Source organism: Rhineura floridana, chromosome 1, assembly GCF_030035675.1.
Source record: "Rhineura floridana isolate rRhiFlo1 chromosome 1, rRhiFlo1.hap2, whole genome shotgun sequence".
NCBI classification, from domain to species: domain Eukaryota; kingdom Metazoa; phylum Chordata; class Lepidosauria; order Squamata; family Rhineuridae; genus Rhineura; species Rhineura floridana.
The window spans coordinates 246,522,018-246,546,611 of NC_084480.1; the positions used below are offsets into that span (position 1 = coordinate 246,522,018).

The following is a 24,594-nucleotide window of genomic DNA, read 5'->3' on the forward strand; positions in this document are numbered from 1 at the left end:
TGAGCTGAAAGATTTTAATCGGCTACTTCTACTCATAGCTGTACAGTTGCATTATTGCATCTGCTTTCACAGGGGTGAGTGCTTTTGTGCTGAGTTTCTGCTTGCAGGCTTCCCATAGGCATTTGGTTGGCCACTGTAAAAGCAGAGTGTTGGACTAGATGGGTTGTTACTCTCTCTTTCTTCACTCATGGCTACAATTTTCTGTCCCTATATCTGCCTAACCTCATTCTTTTTGCACTTCCCTTCCACCCCCACCTTTATTATCTACTTCCTTGGTCCATAGCAAATAAATAAATAACTAAAATCTTTTTAAAATATGAATTTTAGTAGCAGAATTAGTACATAAAAACATAAGAACCCCATTGAATCAAACTAAAAATTCATGGTAGGGGGAGTTATCAGTGGCCATGCATATATTTCACTAGCAAATTTATTTCATCCTTGGTCTAGAATTCATGACCTTTGACAAAATACTTTGAGGAGAAGCTACTTATCTGTCAGCTACTTATCTGTAAATCTCATTTCTGTTGTCTAGTATTACTATAGCATAAAAGACATCAGTGTTGGTGGACAGTGTGTTTGCCATGGACATGCTGATATTTGTGATGCAAAAAGTGACCTAAATTCATACAGGTAAGGAAACTAGCAGTAAGATCAATGGTGCTTTCAAAATGATTGCTTTAATGACTGTAAAGTGATGGCACCATTTCCAGTTTTCTTCATAACTTCAGAACTTATTCCCGCCCATTTTTAGCATATTATTATTTCTGAGGTGGAGATTAATCTCTGTGTCAGAAAATGGGTATACTATGTAACCCTTGATAATGGCCTGAATGTCTCTTTGCTACCTGTACATGTGTATTGTCTGTTTACATTGATCATAAATATTACACCATCATTAAAATATTACAAAGCGCACACATTTTCCACTTCAGTATTGGAAAAAATGTGTAAGAAGTGTTAATATATTTTGAATGTGTGGTGGAAATTGTATTATATGAATTTCTCTTAACTAAATGACCTCATTGTCTAAATTCACTTCGGCTGCAGTCCTTAAGAGAATTTTGTTTCTTAAATCCCACTGAAGTTAGTGGGATTCAAACAATCTGTGTCCAGGATTGCAAGCTGCCTCTCTACATTCCCCATCTTGCTCCCAACCCTAGTTCACGAGCTACTGTCTTGGTTGTTACATAACACTAAGCTATAGCTTAGCATGAACGAGCAAATATGTGCATTTCTGAAGTGAAGATGACCACTGCATTCCTCCTCAGGTCGTGCTGCTACCACACTACCTGGGGTTAAATCATGCTTTGGTTTTTGTGTCTGAACCCAGACTTGTGGCTTATCTTTCTCCAGATACATCACAAGCTGTAACCAAGGTTTGTTCTGGGAAAGACAAACCATGAGCCCAGGTTCAGATGTAATGCTAAGCTAAACCATGGCTTAGCCCAAGGCAATGTGGCAGCAGAAAGATTGGGGCAGGAGTGGAGTGGCCACAGTCTTTTCTCTGGGACCCTGCATATTTGCTCATTCACACTAAGCTTGGTTTGGTTTAGCATTTTTTGTGAACTGGGACAGCGTACAGATTATTTTGTTGTGATCATGCCATGATTGTCGGAGAATATGTTTGTTGACTGGGGTATGTTTTTTGTGATGTGCTTACTGAGGTCACATCCATATCATACATGTGAAGTGCTATTATACCACTTTAACAGTCATGGCTCTCCCCCCCCCCAATCCTGGAAACTGTAGTTTAAGGGTGCTGAGTGTTGTTAGGAGACCCCCATTCCCTTCACAGAGCTACAATTCTCAGAGTTCCCTGGGAAGGGGGAATGGATAGTTAATCTACTCTGGGAACCAGTGCTCTGTGAGGGGGATAGGAGTCTCCGAAGTGGTATAATAATCCTTTAAATGCATGATCCAATGTGGCCTAAACTGGATTATTTTATTGTGCTTTAACTTTGTATTTTGCATTTTATGTTCTTCGAATTTTCTTTGTGCTATTTTACATTGTTCATCACATTGATATGCCTTCATATAAGGCGACTTATAAATCAAATAAATAATAGTAATAATTCAAAGTATTACAAAAGATTCAAGTTTAATTTTGAAGAGGTTATTGATACATTCCACCATACACTGTAGGTTTCTGCATGCATCATATTAGACTGTGAAAAAATAATTAAAAAATAATTAAAAGAAAAAAATCAAATGACAATTTCTTAAATATCCAGGTATCAGTGTGAATGTCAGCACAACACTTGTGGGGAAACCTGTGATCATTGCTGCCCCGGATACAACCAGAAGCAATGGCAACCTGCAACAGCCAGCAGTACAAACCTTTGTGAATGTAAGTTTAGGGTCTGAATGTGGGGAGGTAAAGGTGCTTTAAACATGCTCAAGAGAATTTTCCTCTTTATTATTACCATACAGCCCAGCCATTTAAAGCAGGGCCCTTTCAAACATTCCTTGTACAGTGAGGTGAAGACCTTTTTTGACCTGGCAGGCCAGATTGTTGGCCCCATGGGCCAACCTTGACATTTGGGCGGGACAGCCAAGATATTGATCACCTGATGTCATTATGACATCAGATGATTGATAGGTGGCTTGTCTTGCCTACCTGTCAAGTCCCTTGTACAGTGTTTCTCAAGTGTGTGATAGCCAGCTGGTTGTTGGGCACTTGAGAACCTCAGTCCTCTGCTGAGCAAAGCACAGAGTATATTGCTGGCAAGGCTGCTTTCTGCAGAGGTCGATGTGTGACTGTTCCTCATGGAATTCTGGCACTGTTATGCAAAGCCACCCTGTGGGTATTCGTTTGCGCAAATATTCTGCATTTAGTGGTGTGTGTAAGATTGATCGATGTGTTCCGTTAGCACCTTTTCCCCATGCCAGCCTAGAATTTTGAAATAACCGGCTTTTTAAAAAAAAGATGTACAGAGGTGTCATTCCAGCGTGCATGCTCATAAAGCGGAATTTCACTGGTTGGAGCAGAACAGAGAAGGGGTGTAATGTTTTAGGAGCCAAACTCTCTACCTGAACACATTCTGTCACTAGTGTGGATGGGAAAGAGTGCAATCATACTTTAAAAAAAGAAAAGAAAAGAAAAAGAAATGAATACAATGGTGTGGATGGTTTGCTGTAGTTTCTCAGTGGAAAAGGTATTTTAAAACTATGAATAAAGTGTTATAAAAGGACCACCTAGAAGGGCCCCAAGTTTCAGGGCTGTGCCTTGGCAAACTATGGCAGAAATGGAGCCATGAAGAAAAATGATGTTATTCTTTATTAAGGGGGTCTTTTTTCAGGAAATCATCCATGTTTTGCAACTATAAGCTATGACCTGTACAGCCACATTAAAGGCAGTCAAGTATATATACACATCTATAGTATGGAGGTGGCATAGAACAAAAGATTTATGAAAATCAATGTACAAACATTTCAGCAGCCTAAAATGCAAACACTGCAAAACTCTTTGATAGAAACTTGGCATGTCAAAACAAATAGTACCTAAATTTCACATGAATGATATAGAAAAATAATCTTTTATTAAAAGGAATGACTGTGAATAAGTAAACAACATGACATCATGTTTTTTATTTTAAAGAAGTGATGAATAAATGAAAGTACAGAATTATTTGAGCCCAAATACGTAGCATTTACTCACAAGCAGAATTTTAAATGAGTTCTCACAATGATGGAGCAACATTTCCATCTATGAATTAGTTTCCCAAAGGAATGCGGAAGAACTTTGATTCAGTTTGCATTTAAAGCTGAATCTATGAGATCCACACTTTTTGAAACAATATGAGAACCAAAACACAGCTTTTTGTGATACAGTTTTTCAACCAACTAGTGTTTACAAAAATGCATATATTAGGGAAACTGTGCATAAAATAAATATATTAGTGAAAATAACATACAATTCATCATAAATTGTTTGCAAAAATGTGTACATTAGTTAAAATTGCATATAAAAATGTTCTAGAAATTCACACTAAAATGCTGAAGTACTTTCATGAGGATTTTTTCTTTTAAAAAAATTCAAGTTGCTGCAGAAATGTGCAGAACTGAATTTATAACTGGAAAACTGAGAAACTACAAGAACTGAAATGATCAGATCCTTCCATCCCTAGCATAGTATCCTGGAATGATTTATGTGGGGAAAACAATGCTGATGTAGAAAAGGGGACAGCAGCAGCAATTATGCATATACCTGAAATAAGGGTGGGTGTAGGTTGGAGTCTAGACTTAGGGAGGGGCTAGAACAGGAATTACTTAACCCAAGAGCTGCATTCCTGTTTGGACAACCTTCCAAGGGCCACATGCCAGCTGTGGGCAGGACCAGAGGCAAAAGTGGGTGGAGCAACAAATGTGCATTTTACCTTTGTCCAGTAGGCTAGATTTTACACACCCCTCTCTCTTCTCCATCCAAACAAGAGTCATTATGAGAATCCAAGGACACCTTCCAACCAGATAAAAATATTTGGGGTGTTGAAGCAGGGCCAGTGAGAGGTGTGACCTCCGTGGTAGAAGAACCATCAGCAGTTATCAAACTCCAAACAGTCATGGAAGTGGAAGACAACTGGAGGCAGCATAAAGCTGAAGGAAAAGAACTATTTCACCCTCTGAAAACACTACCAAGTTGGGAGAAAACTTAGCCACTGCACCAGGTAGCCTTCATTATGCTAGTGGGAAGGTCTAATCTGAGATTGCCAATTGTCAACCGCCATAGAGATCCTGTATATTTAAGAGCTCCGCTGCTGAGAACAACCAGGCAGGCTTGGTATCTTCAGGTTGTACTTCAATGGTGCAGTGGTCAGTTCCCTGCACTTCTTCCCATCCGCTCTAACGTGGAAGAATGTCAAGGCCAGATATCTGGCAACAAAAGTGGCTCTGATAAACTGCCCTATCTGGGGAAACAATTTTGGCTCAGTTGGAACACACTGCTAAGAAATACACTACACACTCTTCATATGTGAATATGCAGATTTTTAAAGCTTACAAATGACCTCTTTCTTTCCCCTGTAACAAGCTTTAATGACAGTATTGGTTTGAACAATGTTGGATTGAACAGACTGTGATTATTGTGCTGCTGGTGGAAAAACTCATTGCTTATTGTATGGAAATCTGAGACACTTCTTTTCTTCTGTATGTTCTGTTGTTCATTCATTCCACTGTTATTATAAAATCCATCTCTTCATCTCTCTCAGCCTGCAACTGCCATGGGCATGCCAGTGACTGCTATTATGATCCTGAAGTTGAACAACGTAAAGAGAGTTTGAATCTTTATGGAAAGTATCAAGGTGGAGGGGTCTGCATGGACTGCCAGGTGAAATGCCCCTCTTATAGAATAAATGAGAATTGGAAATGATGGGCAGAAAAATAATCAATGTTTGCTGGAGAATTGAGCCTAATTTTCAGTGACTCAAGACTTTATTAAGTTTTAGTCTCTGTCTGTATAATTCTATGCATGTTTATTCTGAACTAAAGTCCTGCAGTTTTCAATGAGCTACTCCTTAATAAGTGTGTTTTTAAGATTGTGTCCTAAAAATATTAATCCAAGGCAATGCAGAACAAAAACATTTCAGTAATTCAGTTGAAATAATGCAATTCTGGGATCATATACAATATGATTACAAATGCATGTAAAATGTCAAAATCACTTGATCATTAATATACAGACTTTTTTGCCATAAGCAAATATCCATTGAACTAAAACCAAAAAAACTATTTTTTCAAGGAATATTAAAGTGTTTATTGTATTCCTTTCCCTTTGGAAACCATGCAATCCATGTTATTATAGACTTTCTGATGATACCCATCACAGTCTTTTCTAAAAATGCTCTCAAAGGGATAGCTCAAATCACTGGTCACTTTATATGTAAACTTCAGTAATGGACAGTGTAATCCTAAATATATCTCCTCAAAAGTAAATCCCATTGAGTTCATTGGGGCTTACCTCCATGTAAGTGAGTATAGGATAGCTGTATAGGCCCCATTGAACTCATTGGGACTTACTTCTGGGTAAAAGTATATAGGATTGAACTGTGTGTTTTGTTTTTTAGCCATCTGAAGAGGCACAGCCAATAGGAATTTAAATAATGGGAACAAGGCTTTCAGGATGAATACGATAATATACATACTTGATACCCAACTTCTCCTTTGAGCTCTGATTAAAATAATACATGGGTATATTTGTCTATATATATATTTTTTAAGAGACACCAATAATGAAGATGAGACGCTGCAAGAGGGATACTTTGAGACATTTCTCCAGACTAATTGCAGGATGACTTTTAACAATGAAATGAAATTCTGTGGGCACTTTCAGATGTAGTGTTTTTCAGTTGACAAGCACATTGAATCTCAGCACTGGTTGTTCCTCATCCATATGTTTAGGGTACTAATTGATACTAGTGTCCAGACAGACTAGCAGGATCATCATGGGCAGCAGTAAGCACTGCTGCTGTCTTGATAATGCTTGCTTCCTGTTGTATTGGAAATGAAGGCTTGATGCATCCATCCAAGAATTCTCAAAGAACTCAAATGTGAAATTGCTGATCTTCTAACACAACTATGTAACTTGTCCCTCAGATCCACCTCCATACCTGAGGACTGGAAAGTGGCCAATATAACTCTAATCTTTAAAAAGGGATCCATGGGGGTTCCTAGAAATTACAGGCCGGTTAGCTTAATGTCTGTCCTGGGAAAACTGGTAGAAAGTATTATTAAAGACAAATTAATGAAGCATATAGAAGAACAAACCTTGCTGAAGCAAAGCCAGCATGGCTTCTGCAAGGAAAATTCTTGTCTTACTAACCTGTTAGAATTCTTTGAGAGTGTCAACAAGCATATAGTTGAGGTGGTCCAGTTGACATAGTGTACTTAGACTTTCAAAAAGCTTCTGACAAAGTGCCTTACCAAAGATTCTTGAGTAAATTTAGCAGTCATGGAATAAGAGGAGAGGTTGTCTTGTGGATCAGGAATTGGTTAAGTAGCAGGAAGCAAAGAACAGGAATAATTAGACAGTTCTCCCAATGGAAGGCTGTAGAAAATGCAGTCCCCCAAGGATCGATACTGGGACTTCTGATTTTTAACTTGTTCATAAACAATCTAGAATTAGGGGTGAACAGTGAGGTGGCCAAGTTTGTTGATGATACTAAATTGTTCTTGTTTAAATTGTTAAAACAGAAAGGAATTGTGAGGAGCTCCAAAAGGGTCTCTCCAAACTGAGGGAACGGGAACTAAAATGGCAAATGAAATTCGATGTAAACAGGTGTAAAGTTATGCATATTGGAGCAAAAAAAATTTAATTTCACGTATACGCTTATGGGGTCTGAACTGGGGATGACTGACCAAGAACAAGACCTTGGGGTTGTAGTGGATACCTCCACAAGGATGTTGACCCAGTGTGCAGCAGCTGTGAAAAAGGCAATTTCCATGCTAGGAATCACTAGAAAATTGAAAATAAAAGCTGATATCATAATGCCATTGTATAAATCTATGGTGCAGCTGCGTTTGGAATACTGTGTACAGTTGTGGTTGCCTCCACTCAAAAAGGAGTTGGAAAAGGTTCAGAAAAGGGCAACCAGAATGATGAAGGGGATGGAGCAATTCCCCTATGAGGAAAGGTTGCAACATGTGGGGCTTTTTAGTTTAGAGAAAAGGCGAGTCAGAGGCAACATGATAGAATTGTGTAAAATTATGCAATGGTATGGCAAAAATAGAGAAAAGTTTTTCTCCCTCTCTGATAACAATAGAACTTGTGGACATTCAATGAAGCTGAATGTTGGAAAATTCAGGACAGACCAAAAAAAAAGAACTTTTTCACTCAGCACATAGTTAAATTGTGGAATTTGCTCCCACAAGAAACAATGATGGGCACCAACTTGGATAGCTTTAAAACAAGGTTAGACACATTTATGGAGGATAAGGCTATCAATGGATACTAGCCATGATGGCTGTGCTCTTCCACCATAGTCACAAGCTGTATGCTTTTGAAAACAAGTTGCTGGAAGCTGCAGGAGGGGAAAATGCTCTTGTACTCAGGTCCTGCTTGCAGGCTTCCTGTGGGCATCTGGTTGGCCATTGTGATCCAGCATAAGAACATAAGAACATAAGAAGAGCCTGCTGGATCAGGCCAGTGGCCCATCTAGTCCAGCATCCTGTTCTCACAGTGGCCAACCAGGTGCCTGGGGGAAGCCCGCAAGCAGGACCCGAGTGCAAGAACACTCTCCCCTCCTGAGGCTTCCGGCAACTGGTTCTCAGAAGCATGCTGCCTCTGACTAGGGTGGCAGAGCACAGCCATCATGGCTAGTAGCCATTGATAGCCCTGTCCTCCATGAATTTGTCTAATCTTCTTTTAAAGCCGTCCAAGCTGGTGGCCATTACTGCATCTTGTGGGAGCAAATTCCATAGTTTAACTATGCGCTGAGTAAAGAAGTACTTCCTTTTGTCTGTCCTGAATCTTCCAACATTCAGCTTCTTTGAATGTCCACGAGTTCTAGTATTATGAGAGAGGGAGAAGAACTTTTCTCTATCCACTTTCTCAATGCCATGCATAATTTTATACACTTCTATCATGTCTCCTCTGACCCGCCTTTTCTCTAAACTAAAAAGCCCCAAATGCTGCAACCTTTCCTCGTAAGGGAGTCGCTCCATCCCCTTGATCATTCTGGTTGCCCTCTTCTGAACCTTTTCCAACTCTAGAATATCCTTTTTGAGATGAGGCGACCAGAACTGTACACAGTATTCCAAATGCGGCCGCACCATAGATTTATACAACGGCATTATGATATCGGCTGTTTTATTTTCAATACCTTTCCTAATTATCGCTAGCATGGAATTTGCCTTTTTCACAGCTGCCGCACACTGGGTCGACATTTTCATCGTGCTGTCCACTACAACCCCGAGGTCTCTCTCCTGGTCGGTCACCGCCAGTTCAGACCCCATGAGCGTATATGTGAAATTAAGATTGTTTGCTCCAATATGCATAATTTTACACTTGTTTATATTGAATTGCATTTGCCATTTTTCTGCCCATTCACTCAGTTTGGAGAGGTCTTTGTGGAGCTCTTCGCAATCCCTTTTTGTTTTAACAACCCTGAACAATTTAGTGTCGTCAGCAAACTTGGCCACTTCACTGCTCACTCCTAATTCTAGGTCATTAATGAACAAGTTGAAAAGTACAGGTCCCAATACCGATCCTTGAGGGACTCCACTTTCTACAGCCCTCCATTGGGAGAACTGTCCGTTTATTCCTACTCTCTGCTTTCTGCTTCTTAACCAATTCCTTATCCACAAAAGGACCTCTCCTCTTATTCCATGACTGCTAAGCTTCCTCAGAAGCCTTTGGTGAGGTACCTTGTCAAACGCTTTTTGAAAGTCTAAGTACACTATGTCCACTGGATCACCTCTATCTATATGCTTGTTGACACTCTCAAAGAATTCTAATAGGTTACTGAGACAGGACTTTCCCTTGCAGAAGCCATGCTGGCTCTGCTTCAGCAAGGCTTGTTCTTCTATGTGCTTAGTTAATCTAGCTTTAATCATACTTTCTACCAGTTTTCCAGGGACAGAAGTTAAGCTAACTGGCCTGTAATTTCCAGGATCCCCTCTGGATCCCTTTTTGAAGATTGGCGTTACATTTGCCACTTTCCAGTCCTCAGGCACGGAGGAGGACCCAAGGGACAAGTTACATATTTTAGTTAGCAGATCAGCAATTTCACCTTTGAGTTCTTTGAGAACTCTCGGGTGGATGCCATCCGGGCCTGGTGATTTGTCAGTTTTTATATTGTCCATTAAGCTTAGAACTTCCTCTCTCGTTACCACTATTTGTCTTAGTTCCTCAGAATCCCTTCCTGCAAATGTTAGTTCAGGTTCAGGGATCTGCCCTATATCTTCCACTGTGAAGACAGATGCAAAGAATTTATTTAGCTTCTCTAAATAGGATCTTCTAAGCAGGATCTTCTTATGTGAAAAAGCTGAAAGTAGAGCTGATAATTGGAGAAACTGGTGACACATCATGGTATGACATGTCTCTTGCACAAGTTTCTCATGCTATTTTGAATGACAGATCACAGAAAAATATGCTAGTTCAGACACAGGACTTGAATCAGTTCTTCCCATGCATACCAGCGTGTGCTTACATACCTCTGGACATCAGAATATAGTTGCCTGCATAGAAATGCTCTCAGGTGGATGTAGCCTTCCATTCACTTTGGTCCCACATGCATGGTCCACAGAACAATGGAAAAGGAGAAACAAGGTCATAATAGTTTGTATTGTTCTTTAAGATCTCCAATCGTAGATCTCCAGGAGGCCAAAAAGGCTGTTGGAAAATTGGAAGTGTCTCCCATCATTAATACAGTCATGCTGGCTCTGATGAGTTGTGGGGAGAGGCAGGCCCATACTTGGCCCGCTGAAGAAATGAAGCCATATTTGGAACTGATGGGGGAGGGGGAACAGCAAGAATCAGGGATGAATCCATTCTTCCCTAGCAATTGCTTGGGCCTTCAAACGGCAACTAGCCTTCCTCTTGAGACCTGGGGTCAAAGGAAACATCCAGTGCAACCATCATGTATTCTTCATCCCATTGCTGAAACTGAAAGCAGTACTTGTCTCACATGTAGCTGGATTTAAATGAAAGAAAAATTGTTTTTTAGGAGAAAGAGGGAAGCTCTTTGTTTTCGATTTGACATTTCTTTGTAGAGTTTCCTCTTTGCACTTTTGCCTATGAAAGAACATGCTTGCTAAACTTCTTCTCTGAATATCATCAAAGTGGAAAAATGACTGGTGACATCTGCACTGTCCATTACAACTTGTGCTGATTGTCTATAATTTGATTTTGTGGAAATTAAGCTAGATGAAATTGCTTAGCTATGAAATCTAATTATAGTGTTTCCCTCCTCAAAAAGGCATATGAATAGGGCTTACCCTTTTTCAAATTGTGTCATAGGAACACAATTAGAAATGTTTGCATAAATGACAAACTGATGAAAATTGGGATACGGTGTACAAAGACTGTTTCTTTGGAAAATAATATCATGTACGTTCTGTTCTCTGTGTCAGGCAATATGTTACTGTTACACAGATGTCATTTCCTTGCTATAGATCCAATCTTTCATGATCACAACATTTTAAATTTATCTCTGTTATCCAAAGAAGTTGGTGTTTTGTTTTTCATTTTTAAAAATATATTTCAGCCATTTGGATTTGAATTGAATTGGGGGGGATTGTTTATTGGAAATCAGATAACTTTGTTGCTAGTTCTCTATCGTGATGGAAATTAAAAGAGAACCAAATGAATGTTCTCTTATACTTATTTAATGAAAGCCATTTAGTGGTCAAGGCAGCCATGAATTTATCTTTCATGTAAGATCATATTAATTTCACAAGATGTTGATCATGTTGGATATTTGCCAAAATATATCAGGGTTGAACCCCAGGAATTGTCAAATTAGAGCTTGGGATTTGCAACAAGGGGGTTAAGCTGGAAAGTCAGACCAGCAGTTGGAGGTAGTAGTCAGAGCAGAGAGGGTCTAGCCAGGAAATCAAACTAGAGAACAAGCAAAGAACCAGGGTCAGAAAGAGCCCAGAAAAACTATAATTGCCCTGGCAAAATCCCAGCTTCAACAGGATATTTTATAACCCTTCCTGTTTAGGAGATCCAGTGGCCAGTCTGTGTGGGCCTAGCTTCTTCAATGCCTAGGAACTCTTTAAATGGAAATGGACTGCCTTCAAGTCGATTCTGACTTATGGCGACCCTTATTGCCCAGGAAATTTTTGCAAGATATAGCTCGGGTAGGTCACCACACAGAGTTATTGTACCTAGAGCTGTATGTTCTAACTGGTCAGCTTCTTACAACATAAGAAAAAAAACATGCAGAATGCACTGCATTTCTACCTCATTAACTGTCTTCCTTAGCTATAATAATAACATATTTTAAAATGCCAATATTCAGTTCTTTTGTTGCTTAGCTGTTCTTTCCCTTGTGTCACCTTTTTCTCTGACTTCGTTCTACATAGCACAACACAGCTGGTGTAAATTGTGAGAAATGTGTGAAGGGCTACTATCGTCATTACAGTGTTCCAGTGACAGCAGCACATGGATGTATACGTATGTTATTTCCTTTTTCCTTTTTCTATTGAATTCCACCACAAGCACCCCTATTCCATAGCAATTGGTAGCAAGAATTGGTAGTTAATTTCAATATATTTTAGAATGTGAAGTTAATATATTTCTATTGCATGTTGCTATTCTGATCCTAGAGTAGTATAGAAGGCACTCGGCAATAATAGATTCTTTCATCATTAAAGTAGTACTCCTAGATTCCAACTTGTCTCTAGACTCCGAAGTGGCTTCTGTGGCTAGGAGTGCTTTTGCCCAGCTGAAGCTGATTTGTCAGCTTTGGCCATTCCTGGACTGGGATAGCCTGGCCTCAGTTGTCCATGCTCTGATGACTTCCTGTCAGGACTCCTATAATGTGCTATATATGGGACTTCCCTTGAAGATTGTTTGGAGGCTGCAGCTAGTGCACACTGTGGTTGCTAGGCTGGTAAGTGGGTCAGCCCGATGGGACTATGTATCACTGGTCCTGAAAGCTCTGCACTAGCTTCCAGTGAGCTACTGGGTCCAATTCAAGGTGTAGGTACTAGCATATAAGCCCTAAATAGATCGGGACCCAAGAAGCTAAAAGAGCACTTTCCCCATTATCAACCATCTTGGATCCTATGATCGGCAGGTGAGGCCTTGCCCTCCCTAGTGAGATGGATCTGTCTCCATCACTATTAACTTTCAGGAGAAATTTGAAAACATTCCTGCTTACCCAGGCATTTGATGGCTAAAGGGGACTCTTCCTGGCAACCTAAAGATTTGGTTCAAGTGAAAGATGATGCTTTTAAGTTTTAGAATATCTTAACTGTGTTTTACAATATTTTAAATTGTGTTTTAGAATGTTTTTAGTTGTAATTGTGGTCTTGGAATGTTTTTAACTGTTTTTAGTACAATATGTATTTCTTTTTTTTGTTAAATGGTTTTGTTTATGTTTGCTGCCCTGAGCTCCTTTGGGAGGAAAGGTGGGATATATATTAAAAATAATAATAATTAATAATAAAATAGCATTGTGATAGGAAATCTACATCTGCCAAGTGCTTCCCTGCCACACTTGTCTATGTTTGGGAAAGGCTCGAATAGATTTTGCCCAGGTAGAAAGATTAATTGTGGCCACAAAGGTGCATGGTCAGGTTGTTCTCTGTCCAGGATATTGTATTTTTGGTTTGAGACCAAAAAAAGCTAAGGCTAATGCACTAGCTGTGACTACTCCTGGATCAAAGATAGGCTAGCAACTGTTCTTTCTGCTCTAATAACATTTCAGTTAGAAGACCTCTCAGAAACTTCAGATAGCTCAAATTAGGAAATATGGCAATGTATGTCAGAGTTCAGCCATAGGGACTATTGAGTTGTAGCCTGCTGAATGGAATACATCCCTTCAGATATTGTTTTAAGTATTTTTCAGTCACTTTACAGGAAAAAAGGATGCCATTTCATTTCTGGAGGCAATTCAAAGTATTGATGAACTTGATTTTTCAAAAGAGATACAGCTTTGAGACCTGGATATTGGAAGGACTGCCTCTCACTTTAACCCATCCATATGTTGAGATAATCTTCAGAGCTCCTTCTCCAGGTTTTCTACCTTTGGAGGTCAGGATAGTGGCAGCCAGAAACAATTGTGCAGCCCAGTCTATAGAATATTTTTTTCTAGGGATCTGGATGAGAAGAGCTGATGAAGTAGGCTCCAGTCCCCAAAAACTTACAATAAAATTTGTTAGTCTTCAAGGTGCCACTGAACTCTTTGTTGCTGTTTTCTCCTAAGGCAAGCCTGAGGAGACATTGGACAAAGATCTTCTTTACTCAGGCCTCTTAAAATACTGCACAAATTGGTTTTAAACTCTGCTGCTGTGTCTTTGCTGCTCTGCTATTTTAACCAGCTTATTAGTAATGTTTTACTTTGATTATTTTAAACATTTTTTGTGAGCCGCCCCAGTAGTAGTAATATGGAAGGGAGGGGGACATAGCTGCCTAAAGAAATAAAATTATTAATATTATAAATAAATAATAATCAAAAAATATTATCCAATATGCTGATTGGTACACCAGAATGCAGTATGACAGACAAGCAACCCTACATGAGCCTGAGAAAGAGAGATAAACTTCACACAGGATGCTATTATAAAGCATTATTACAATCCTAAGCTACAGTGTTATCTAAACCAGGAAGCAAGCACAGTTATGATGGAAATTCCTGCAATGCTAATGTTAATCTTTAGGAAATTATATATTTTTTTAAGCTGAAGAAACCTTTGTGGCTGTTGTTGTTTTATGTAGCCTGCAGCTGTAACCCAGACCATTCTGATGGCTGTGAGGAAGGATCTGGTCGCTGTTTTTGTAGACTGAATTATCAGGGTGAGACTTGTGACCAGTGTGCTGAAGGATACCACAGTTTCCCCTTCTGTTACCGTGAGTATCAGTATATCAAAAACACAACTCTGCATTTTGTCGACTGTATCCCTACTCTCCTTTGTTCCAGTCTCAGCAAACCAAAAGTATCTGCAAGTCATCAGTGAATAAAAGTCAAACTGCAAAATAAGTTAAGGAAGTAAACATTCTGAGTTTTGGAACGTAATATGGATGAAAGCAGCAGTCATAGATCTGAGATAAAGCTCAGTTCTACAATCAATATCTGTGGCTACATCTCTGTAATTGGTTCATTTCCTAGATTGGGAAGCAGACGTGTGTGTTCTATTTTTAAACATGTCCTCTCTGGATGAGAGTTTCCTCTCCCTCATCCCCCCCTTTTTTTGTTTGTATTCCAGTACTGCATAATATTTCAGTTGTGTTTCAGGTTACCCTTATACTGCAGCACTTACTGACAGAATGCAGCCATTAGCCCTTTGTAGTTACAGGGAGAACCTTTCTTCTCTGAGACAGACATATATCAAGAAAAATTAACCTAAGCTGTTGTTGGTAGGAAAGCATCAGATTGATTAATGAGATAAAGTTCACACAGGATGATATGAAGCATTATTACAAGCTTAAATTTTCTAAACCCGGAAGCAAGCACAGTTATGATGGATGTCCACATGCTATGTCACAGGGGCCTAGACATGGGCGGGAGAGGGTGCTCTGTAGGGAAATAACTAGAAGAAAGGTAACAGATGGTCCACTGAAGCATTCAAAAAGCTTCACTGGACACATAGATACTTTTTAATGCGAAGGAGGAGGGAAGATGGAGGGTTGATTTGAGCAAGTGGGAGACAATAAGCTTGAGGAATGTTTTGGGTGAGGGAAGGGGAAGAAGATGAAATGTGTGAAGTGGGATTTGGGTGAAGGAGGAGAGAATGTAAGGTTGTGGGTGGGGGAGAGAAACCTAAGAAAAGCCTGCTGGATCAGGCCAGTGGCCCATCTAGTCCAGCATCCTGTTCTCTCAGTGGCCAACCAGATGGGAAGCCTGCAAGCAGGACCAGAGCACAAGAGCAGTCTCCCCCACTGCAATTTCCAGCTACTGGTATTCAGAAGCATACTGCCTCTGACGGTGGAGGCAGAGCATAGCCATAATGGCTAGAAGCGTTTGATAGCCTTTTTCCTCCATAAATTTGTCTAATTCTCTTTTAAAGCTGTCCAAGTTGGTGGCCATCACTGCCTCCTCTGGGAGCAAGTTCCATAGTTTAACTATGCGCTGTGTGAAGAAGAATTTTCTTTTGTCTGTCCTGAATCTTCCAGCATTCAGCTTCATTCGATGCCCATGAATTCTGGTGTTATGAGAGAGGGAGAAAAACATTTCTCTATCCACTGACTCCATGCTATGCATAATTTTATAAACTTCTATCATGTTGCCTCTGACTCACCTTTTCTCTAAACTAAAAAGCAGGGAGTGAGACACAGTGAAGTCCTTTCCATCAGCCTTGATGCACCAACTCCCATTTGTTTTCTTGTCTTCCAGAACTGTCTCAAACAGTTGGCACGATGCCTGAATTTACTGATTTCCCCATCCCTCCTGTCCTTTTCTCCTTTTGTATCATGTCTGCTAAAGTATAAGCCATAGTTTTAAACTGTGAAGCACCCTGAGTGCTTTGGTAGAAAGGTGGTATTCAAATGTAGTCAGGAAGAAGGTAAATTGTTCTAGTTTTTTTCTGAATGGCTTCTTTTTCTTCCCACTTGAAAGGGATTCCCGTTTATCCTGTTACTACTGCAAGCCCAGAAGACCCTTCAGCTGGTCATATAGTTGGCAAGTTCTCTTCTTTCTGTTGTGTTATTATTATTATCATTTAATGATCTTATATCAATCGTAGGCACCATCCTGATAAATATAGGTACCCTGGAAGGGGGTTTTACTCAAATAGCATATCATACTGTACTTCTTTTCTATGGCTGATTATCTGCATGTGGATGTTCAAAGACTGCTGGTATAAATGTGCATCCTCTTTGGATTTGAATTATGTGGGTGCTTCCCCTTTTTGGTTGGTATTCTGATGCTATGTTTTAATGCTGTCCTGTTGCTTGTTTCCGCATTAATCTGCCCAGTAACAAGATAGCAAAATGGTATGATAGTGGCATCAAAAGACAGAACATAGCATTACAGCATAGCAATGGCTTTCACAGAATTAAGCCAAAGAAAAATAATTCCATTTACTATCTATGGTAGAACAGGAGCAGATATCTCCAGTTCCATGTTACCAGACTGAACATTTTAAACACAAATAAGTGAGCAGGGAGAGAGATGGTTAGCCACACAAGAAGAGTGTCAGAGAAAAGGGACTATTTTAGACATCAGTAGTAACAATTTTCATCCATGTGGGTAAAGTAACCCATGAGAGGCCCATGTAGAATATAGAAAAAGGAAACAAGGGCTCTTCTAGAGGTCTTTTTTCTTGTGCTTTGATGATTTGTTCGCATGATGCAATTGGGGTGGTTATATGTGATCCCACTTTCAATACTATTTAAGCTTTCAAATGTTTTGGGGTGGTCATACTGCTTCATTTCCAATCAGTGCATGTCCTGTATCTTCCTGCTAAAATCTTGTAACTTTTCATACCACAAATGTTCTGGGGTTTGTTTGTTTTGTCCCGCTTTTGCTGTGCTATAACCCCTCTGGACAGCAATAATGTGGTAGCATTAGGGAAGTATCACAGAACGACGCATGTAGCAGAATGAATCTACCACAAATACACTATAATTGTGTCAAGAATACACCTGCAATTAATCACCACTCTGGAGGGGCCCAAACTCTTGTGGATCTCTGATCATGTTACAGTTTCCAAATGCCATTGCATTCAGTCTTTTATCCCCTGAGAGCCATGTACCCTGGGAGGTAATCTGTTGAAGGCCACATACAAGCAGTGGGCAGGGATAGAGCCAAAAGCAGGCGGAGCCACATTTTCTCTCTTTCTCTCTCTGGCAATGCCCTTATCTCTCTCTCTCATCTAAAGTCTCAGGAGGTCTTAGACCCATTACTTTTTTGGGAGCAGGGTACCAGCAGGGTCCTTATGTCTCCAGCATCCTGTGAGCCAATTAGCATGAAAGCTGGAGTGTGTTAGCCATTGAGAAGAGTCTTCTAGCATGCTTCCTTGTCTTTTCCTGCTGATTGGAACAAATTAAAGTGAAAGGAGATGAGTCAGCCACTGGAAAGACTCTTTTCAGTAGCTAACACTCTCCCCTTTCATGCTTATTAGCTTCTAGGGATCTCTGTTGTTGTGGGAGAAGGTGCTAACAAGGATCTCATTCTCAACCCAGCAGTAACAAAGGGGGGAGGAGTGTGGCTGTGACTATTATGAAGGAAACTTGCACTTCTGAATTTGTCACTACGCTACTGCTCTCTCTGTCTCTCTCTCTCTCTCTCTCTCTCTCTCTCTCTCTCTCTCTCTCTCTGCCACACCTTTTTTCCCTTGTTTCTCTGTCCCTCCTTCTTTCTCTCAACACAGCTTACTGCCAGGTGAGGGACTGATTGCTCTGTCCTTTCTGTGGCAGCTCGCTTGGCTTCTTTGCTAAGCTGAGGGAAAGAGGCTTGAAGGCCTCAAGTCTTATGTAGTATGTCAGTAGTATGTCACTTGAACTCAGTGGGGCTTACTCCTGAGTAAACATGCATTTAACAGTCTTGGTTTCCCCCCAAAAAATCCTGGGAACGGTAGATTGCTACAGGTGCTGAGAGTTCTTAGGAGACCCCTCACAGAGCTACAATTCCCATTCCCATTTACAGGATTCCCAGGATTCTTTGGAGGAAACTGTGCCTGTAGGTGCTTTAAATGTGTAGCGTGAGTGTGACCAAAGTCAGACAGTTTGTCACAGTGATTCTGTTCTTTTTTTACTGGGGGAAGGAGCCCATGCTTTACATGAAGAAGGTCTCTGGCATTTGCATTTAGAAAAGAATCAGCAGGTGATGTGAAAAACCTCTGCCTGAGATGCTGAACAGCTATTACCAATCAGAACAGACAATATTTTGCCTGGGGGACAAAACCCTCTGTCTAGCTTCCTATATTTTTCTTATATTTGAACAGCCCATCACATGGAACTATTCACGTTTGTTTAAAAAGTTTCATTAAGACTTGTTTTTTTAAGAAAAAAAAGATAGGTTAAATACGTTTGTGTGTGTTTGTGCAGTGCTAAGCAAGCAAACACCTGCAGAGGAAGTTGACTCTTGCTTGTCAAAAGCTCATCCATCACAAAACCTGTCTGTTTCTTAGCATAGAAACCCTTTTACTTAAAGCTGCTTGGCTTGAGTTTCTGCACCTGGAAATTAGCAATACAAAGCTTAAAGTTTTAAGAATGTTCTTCAAATACTAATACTGTCATTGTCCAGGCGGTGCTATTCCCTCTTCCCCCTCCCCCAGTTTTATTACATATGAGGGTTTTCTTTGCTTGTGCCATAATTCTGCTGTGTTATTCTCTCTTTTTGTATTAGGAGGAGGCTGCAAGCCAGGATTCTTTGGGCCAGATTGTTACCGTAAGTTCCACAATTCTGCTGGTCAGTGCCAAAATCAAATGCAGTACAAATTTCAACCTTTTTTTCCTGATCCAAACTTATTTGAAATTCAAGATTAACTGATTTCTTTTTTGAAATTTATGCCTAGCTTGCCAGTGCCATGGCTCAGGTGTGATAGCTGATGGTGACTGTGATAGACAAACAGGACAATGCCGATGTCGTGATGGATTTTGGGGGATTGCCTGTGATCGCTGTGGAGTAGGCTATTTCCATTACCCTTTTTGTCAAAGTAAATAATCGTGGTTTTGCTTTTTTTTATACGCATTTGTATTGTGTTTTTGTTAGCCGTCTTGGGAACATCTTAGATCAGGGATGGAGAATCTGTGGCCCTCCAGATGTTGCTGGACTACAACTTCCATAATATGTGACCTTTGGCCATGCTGGCTGGGGCTGATGGGAGTTAAAATCCAACAACATCTGGAGGGCCACAGATGCCCCATCTCTGTCTTATCTGGAAAGGCTAATAATTTCAAACTATGAAAAAAGAATAAATAAATCAAATCATCTTCAACAATCCAGGAACAGTTTTATAGCTATCATATAAAGGCACATCACTCCAGCCTAGAAGAAAAGGTGGTGATGCACCTGATGAATTCACAGGCTGCTGAAAGAGTCTGCAAGAGTCTGGGAGGATCAAATGCTTTTGACTTTGTTTCTCATATTTTGGGCTAAGCACTCAGGAGAAGAGGAACAGAGCTTGTAGATTTCACGTTTCTAGCAAAAAGCACAGTAACCTGCATATGACTCAAAAAGAGGCAGCAAGGATTTGACTGAAGCTCCCTGGAGTCCCTGGCTTGTATAGACAGGGATATTTATCTCTGGATAACCATTCTGAGGCAACAGTCTCTAGCATAAAGCACTCTTATGCTACTTTGACAGTTATGGCTTCTCCCAAAGAATCCTGGGAACTGTAGCTTGTCAGGGATTCTGAGAATTTTTAGGAAACCCCTCATAGAGCTATAATACTAAGCATCCTTAACAAACTACAGTTCACAGGATCCTTTGAGGGATGCCATGACTGTTAAAGCAGTAAAGAGTGCTCTAAATATATGGTGTGAATGTGACCTCTGAATCTTTCTCATTTCTCATTTTTCACGAGAACTACTTGTGAGTGTTTTGTACAGTACAAATGGATAAGATTCCCACAGTGACATACATAATTCCCTTGCTTTAGAATCAGCCATTTATTAGTAGGTCAACCTGTGATCTAGCAAATGGGGGAAGACATTTCACTATAATTCTGGAAATAATTTAGCCAGTAGCATGTATAAGTGTGCTGTTTTTATCAGCAGTGTTTCTGAAAGTGACCTTTCTTCTTGAGCAGTGTGTGAATGCAATTTAGCTGGCACCCAGCCTGAAATATGTGACTACCTTGGGAGATGCCTTTGCCGTATTGGGGTCGATGGCTTTCAATGCAACACCTGCCACCCTGGATATCATTCTTTCCCCTTCTGTCAAGGTAAAATAAATAAATAAATTTAAAATCATTGATCTGACCAGGGGAAATTCAGTCTTGAAAATGAATATGTTTCTTTTGGACTACTGATTTAAACAGATAAGGATTGACCCATTCTTCTGTAAAATGGTAACTGGAAAAAAGGAGGGATGGGAAAACCCTTGGGCTGTATCCTCACATTCTGGGAGGGAATTTGGAGAGGAGCATATTGACCTAGTTATGGGACTTTCCTTCAGATGTAAGAAACAGCCATACACTGAGTCAAGCAGTGATCCCTTTAGCCTGAAATCCAATACACATTTACCTGGGAGTAAGACCCATTGAATTCAATGGAGCTTACTTCTAAATAGATTTGTATAGGATTGCAGTGTTAGGTGCTATTCGCTTTCATTGGCAGCAGCTTTCTGGGTCTAAGCCAAGACTTTCCCCAGCCTGTTACCTGAGATCCTTTAACCATGCTACTAGTTGTACCTTTGACTGAAAAGCCTGTGCAGTATCAGTGCGCTCTGACCTCTCCTCATACTGTATGTGGTGATGTGTCACGTCACTGTGGCAGATTATTATCACATGATCCAGTAATTGGACAATGATGGAAAATCACCAAGGCAAAAGAAAAGAAAACCAGTGCTATGTTTATGTGGGTGCAGAATATTTGCCCGTTACTGAATGTAACACTGACAAATATTTTGTGTTTGTGTGTTATGTGCCTTCAAGTCGATTACGACTTATGGCGACCCTAGGAATGAGCAACCTCCAATAGCATCTGTTGTAAACCGCCCTGTTCAGATCTTGTAAGTTCAAGTCTCTGGCTTCCTTTATTCTGAACTTTTAAAAAAGTTATGTACTTATTACAAGATGCTGGATTGAGTCAGCACAGTAAAATTGGTTGGGCTATGATATTGCTGTGCTTGGAAGAGATACAAGTGATTTAATGAAAACCATAACATATACCCTTCAATTGGCATGGAAAAGTGTTTCATTGGAAATGAATCAACTCATAGACTAGGAAAGACAATGCACCTCAAATTGGCTTGGTTTAAATGTTAAGCGTTAAAAATTGACATGAAGCCTAGGTAGTGAAAGGAACTGGAAAAACAACAGGCCGCTAAGCAAACATATGGGTTCCCAGTGAGAAGATCATGACTGCTTTGTTTCTCTGCTCCTGTCATGTTGCTGTAAGCTAAGCCACGATTTGGGTAAGAGTTATGTCCAAACTCAGGCTCGTGGTTGATCTTGCACCAGAAAAATCACAAGGTTTCTTTGGGGGATATAAACCACAAGCCCAGGTTTGGACATAATGCTAAGCCAAAGCATAGCTTAGCTTATAGCAGCATGCCAGCAATAGGACCAGAGGAGAAGCAAAGTAGCCACAGTCTTCTCACTGGGAGCCCACTTGTTAGCTTGTTCATGCCAAGCCATGGTTTGGTTTAGGATTACATCCAAACTGGGCTAAGATATTATTTAGAAGGTACCTTCTTTTGCAGTAAAGGCTTCCAACTGATTAATTATCCATTCAACACCTAACGAAGCATCAGGGACATGTCAGATTTCACTGTAAAGTCCACTAACGGCCACAACTACATTCATTTGTATTGCTTTTAAATGTTTTTATGTTGCTGTACACCACCCTGATGTTTTGCGAGAGGGCGGTAGTTATTTTTTGTTTTTATTTTATTACATTTGTAACCCACCTTTCCTCCAAGGAGCTCAAGGTGGCGTACATGGTTCTCCTCCTCCCCTGTGAGGTAGGTTAGGCTGAAAGACTGTGAGTGAGCTTCATGGCTGAGTGGGTATTTGAACCCTGGTCCCTCAGGTCCTAGTCTGACACTCTAACCACTACACTACAGTGGCTCTCATAAATAAATAAAATAAATAAATTCAAGGTGGAGCTGAGAAATCTGGATTAAATTCTGTCTTGAAGCCAAATTCAGTGACAACTTTAATATATTACAGGCAAATAAATAATGATTATGTTACGATAACTGAAGAGGCAGAGGCCTATCTAGTTTGCGTTTCTTCTCTCCTTCTGTACGCATCCAGATAGCAACTTCTAGTAGAGATCACAGCTAGAGATGTGCTAAGTGTCCTATGTATATCTCATATAATGTACCACAAACCAATGCATATGCATAATAAATGCATTACATTTGGCTATAAGCAGCCATGAATATGTCAGTTTGATTTTGCTGAGTTTAGACTGATCAGCATTTTTTAAAATGTACACAGAACATCAGACTGTTCGGCTAATAACTAACACTGCAGAAGGTAAGGCATATTGACCAATAGGCTGCTAGGCTCAGAAAATCCTTATCCTATAATTATACCATAAACATCTTTGTAAAATCAAATTTGATGTCTTTTGAGGATAGTTTCCTTTTATCCTCTGATATGTCAGCTCTAATGTTGGCCCAAGACATTTTGCTGCCTAAGAGAGAGCAACAAATGTTGCTCCCCCTCATCCACAAGTCAAGGTTCATAGTACTAAAGCCAGGTCAACCTGAGGCAGAGAATATAATAACACTAAATTAAATTCCAAGTAATTCATTGCCCTTCATGACACCCAAAATCTTCTGGCCTGAGGTAGCTACCGCATTTTGCCTAACGCTAGGGCTAGCTCTGCCAAACTTGTAGACAAAAAAGGCGTGGGAATTCTTATTTGGTTATGATGCATTGAAAGCCTCAATGTATGCAGCTTGAAAGGAGTGGAATTAAACCTTTTTGTAAATTGTAAATATTGACAAGGCAAGAAAAACATTGTATTCATTCATTCAATTTTCGCTGAAGGTGGACCCTCTGTCCTCCTACCAGAAGAATTAGGATTTTTGCTGATTACATTTGATATTTGCTTTGGGGGATAAAAGTGCAAAGAAAATTATGATTAAAAGCTGGGGTCCCTCATATAGCACCTGTGGACACCACAGAACCATTGGACATCCTCCTTGGAGTCTACAAGGCCCCCTATCCTCTCAATTTTTTAATATAGATTTTTTTGTCTTTGATTGTAGGGGTTGCCTGCTTTTTTGTGTCTGTGTTTGTTTGTTTTGGGTTGTGTGTAGGTGTTTTACCTGTTGTTTTTGGTTTGAGGGTTCTGAGCATCACTAGTTTTCCTCCCATGAAATCAGTATTTTATGGTGCCCACAACACTTTCTTAGGTTTCTGAATGTGTCACCAGGCAGTGGCAGCTGGTGGCTTCATGTCATTGGGGTAGTGGAATCCACTTTGACTTTTAGTCTGAACCTTCAAGGAGCTGTCTAAAGCACCCTGGACAGCTCCCTGAAGGTTCGGACTAAAACCCAGAGTGGATTCTGCTGTCCCGCTGACATGAAGCCACCAGCTGCCACTGCCTCCAGGCCCCAGAAATGTTGAGGATCTCTGATTTAAAGAAAACTAACAACAGTGTGATGGTTTCTTATTTTTCCCCATACAGAGTGCAACTGTGATGCAGCTGGATCTGTAGACAGCACATGCGGCTTTGAAGGTCGTTGTCATTGTCATATTAATTATGCTGGACCAAAATGCAGCCAGTGTGCTCCTGGCTACTATAGCTATCCCAATTGCTTGCGTAAGTAATCAATTGAGTTTTTATTGCTTATTTCTTAGGTAAACACTAAGATGTACCAGTGCATTACATGGAAGTAAAACTGGTTTAGCTTACTAGATGTATTTCTGTTTTTTAAAAAAATCCTGCCTTGCTGATAGGCAATTCCTGGGTTTTTTTAAATTGAATTTTCCAGTGACAGATGTCAGTATATAACAAACAACCCCCTCCCCCTTCCTCCCCCCACAAGGACATAAAAATGAGCAACATTGAATAATAGCACCAACCCAAAGTTGTTCATGTGTCAGAGATGGGTCCAGTTTTGTCTATTTTCAGATGCAAAATTTAGGAATGGATCCTATATCTCCAAAAGTCATATGTGCTTCTATGATCATTCAAATCCCTTACTTGTTTTGTTAACTTTTCCATTAATGCAGCAGTCCATCCTCTTTGTCTCCAAGTATGGATAGTTATATTGTCTAACATTTTCCAATGCTGCATGATAACTTGTCTGGTGGCAACTAGAAAAAAAGTGATCAGTTCTTTGTGTAGAAGATCCTTTTAGT

At 40.1% G+C, this 24,594-nt stretch overlaps 1 protein-coding gene across 2 annotated transcripts in view; it reads left to right on the forward strand.

Moving 5' to 3' along the window:
• The window catches only part of LAMA3 (laminin subunit alpha 3), a 207,480-nt gene that overhangs the window by 29,637 nt on the left and 153,249 nt on the right, over positions 1-24,594 (forward strand). The window contains exons 6-15 of one of the 2 annotated variants that reach the window (XM_061596969.1): positions 536-633; positions 2,235-2,350; positions 5,208-5,326; positions 12,025-12,115; positions 14,384-14,515; positions 16,221-16,283; positions 18,954-19,016; positions 19,123-19,263; positions 20,359-20,493; positions 23,918-24,052. In XM_061596969.1, the coding sequence (XP_061452953.1) occupies positions 536-633; positions 2,235-2,350; positions 5,208-5,326; positions 12,025-12,115; positions 14,384-14,515; positions 16,221-16,283; positions 18,954-19,016; positions 19,123-19,263; positions 20,359-20,493; positions 23,918-24,052 (1,093 nt within the window). The remainder of the gene's footprint in view (positions 1-535; positions 634-2,234; positions 2,351-5,207; positions 5,327-12,024; positions 12,116-14,383; positions 14,516-16,220; positions 16,284-18,953; positions 19,017-19,122; positions 19,264-20,358; positions 20,494-23,917; positions 24,053-24,594) is intronic. The other variant, XM_061596976.1, reaches the window with a different exon arrangement.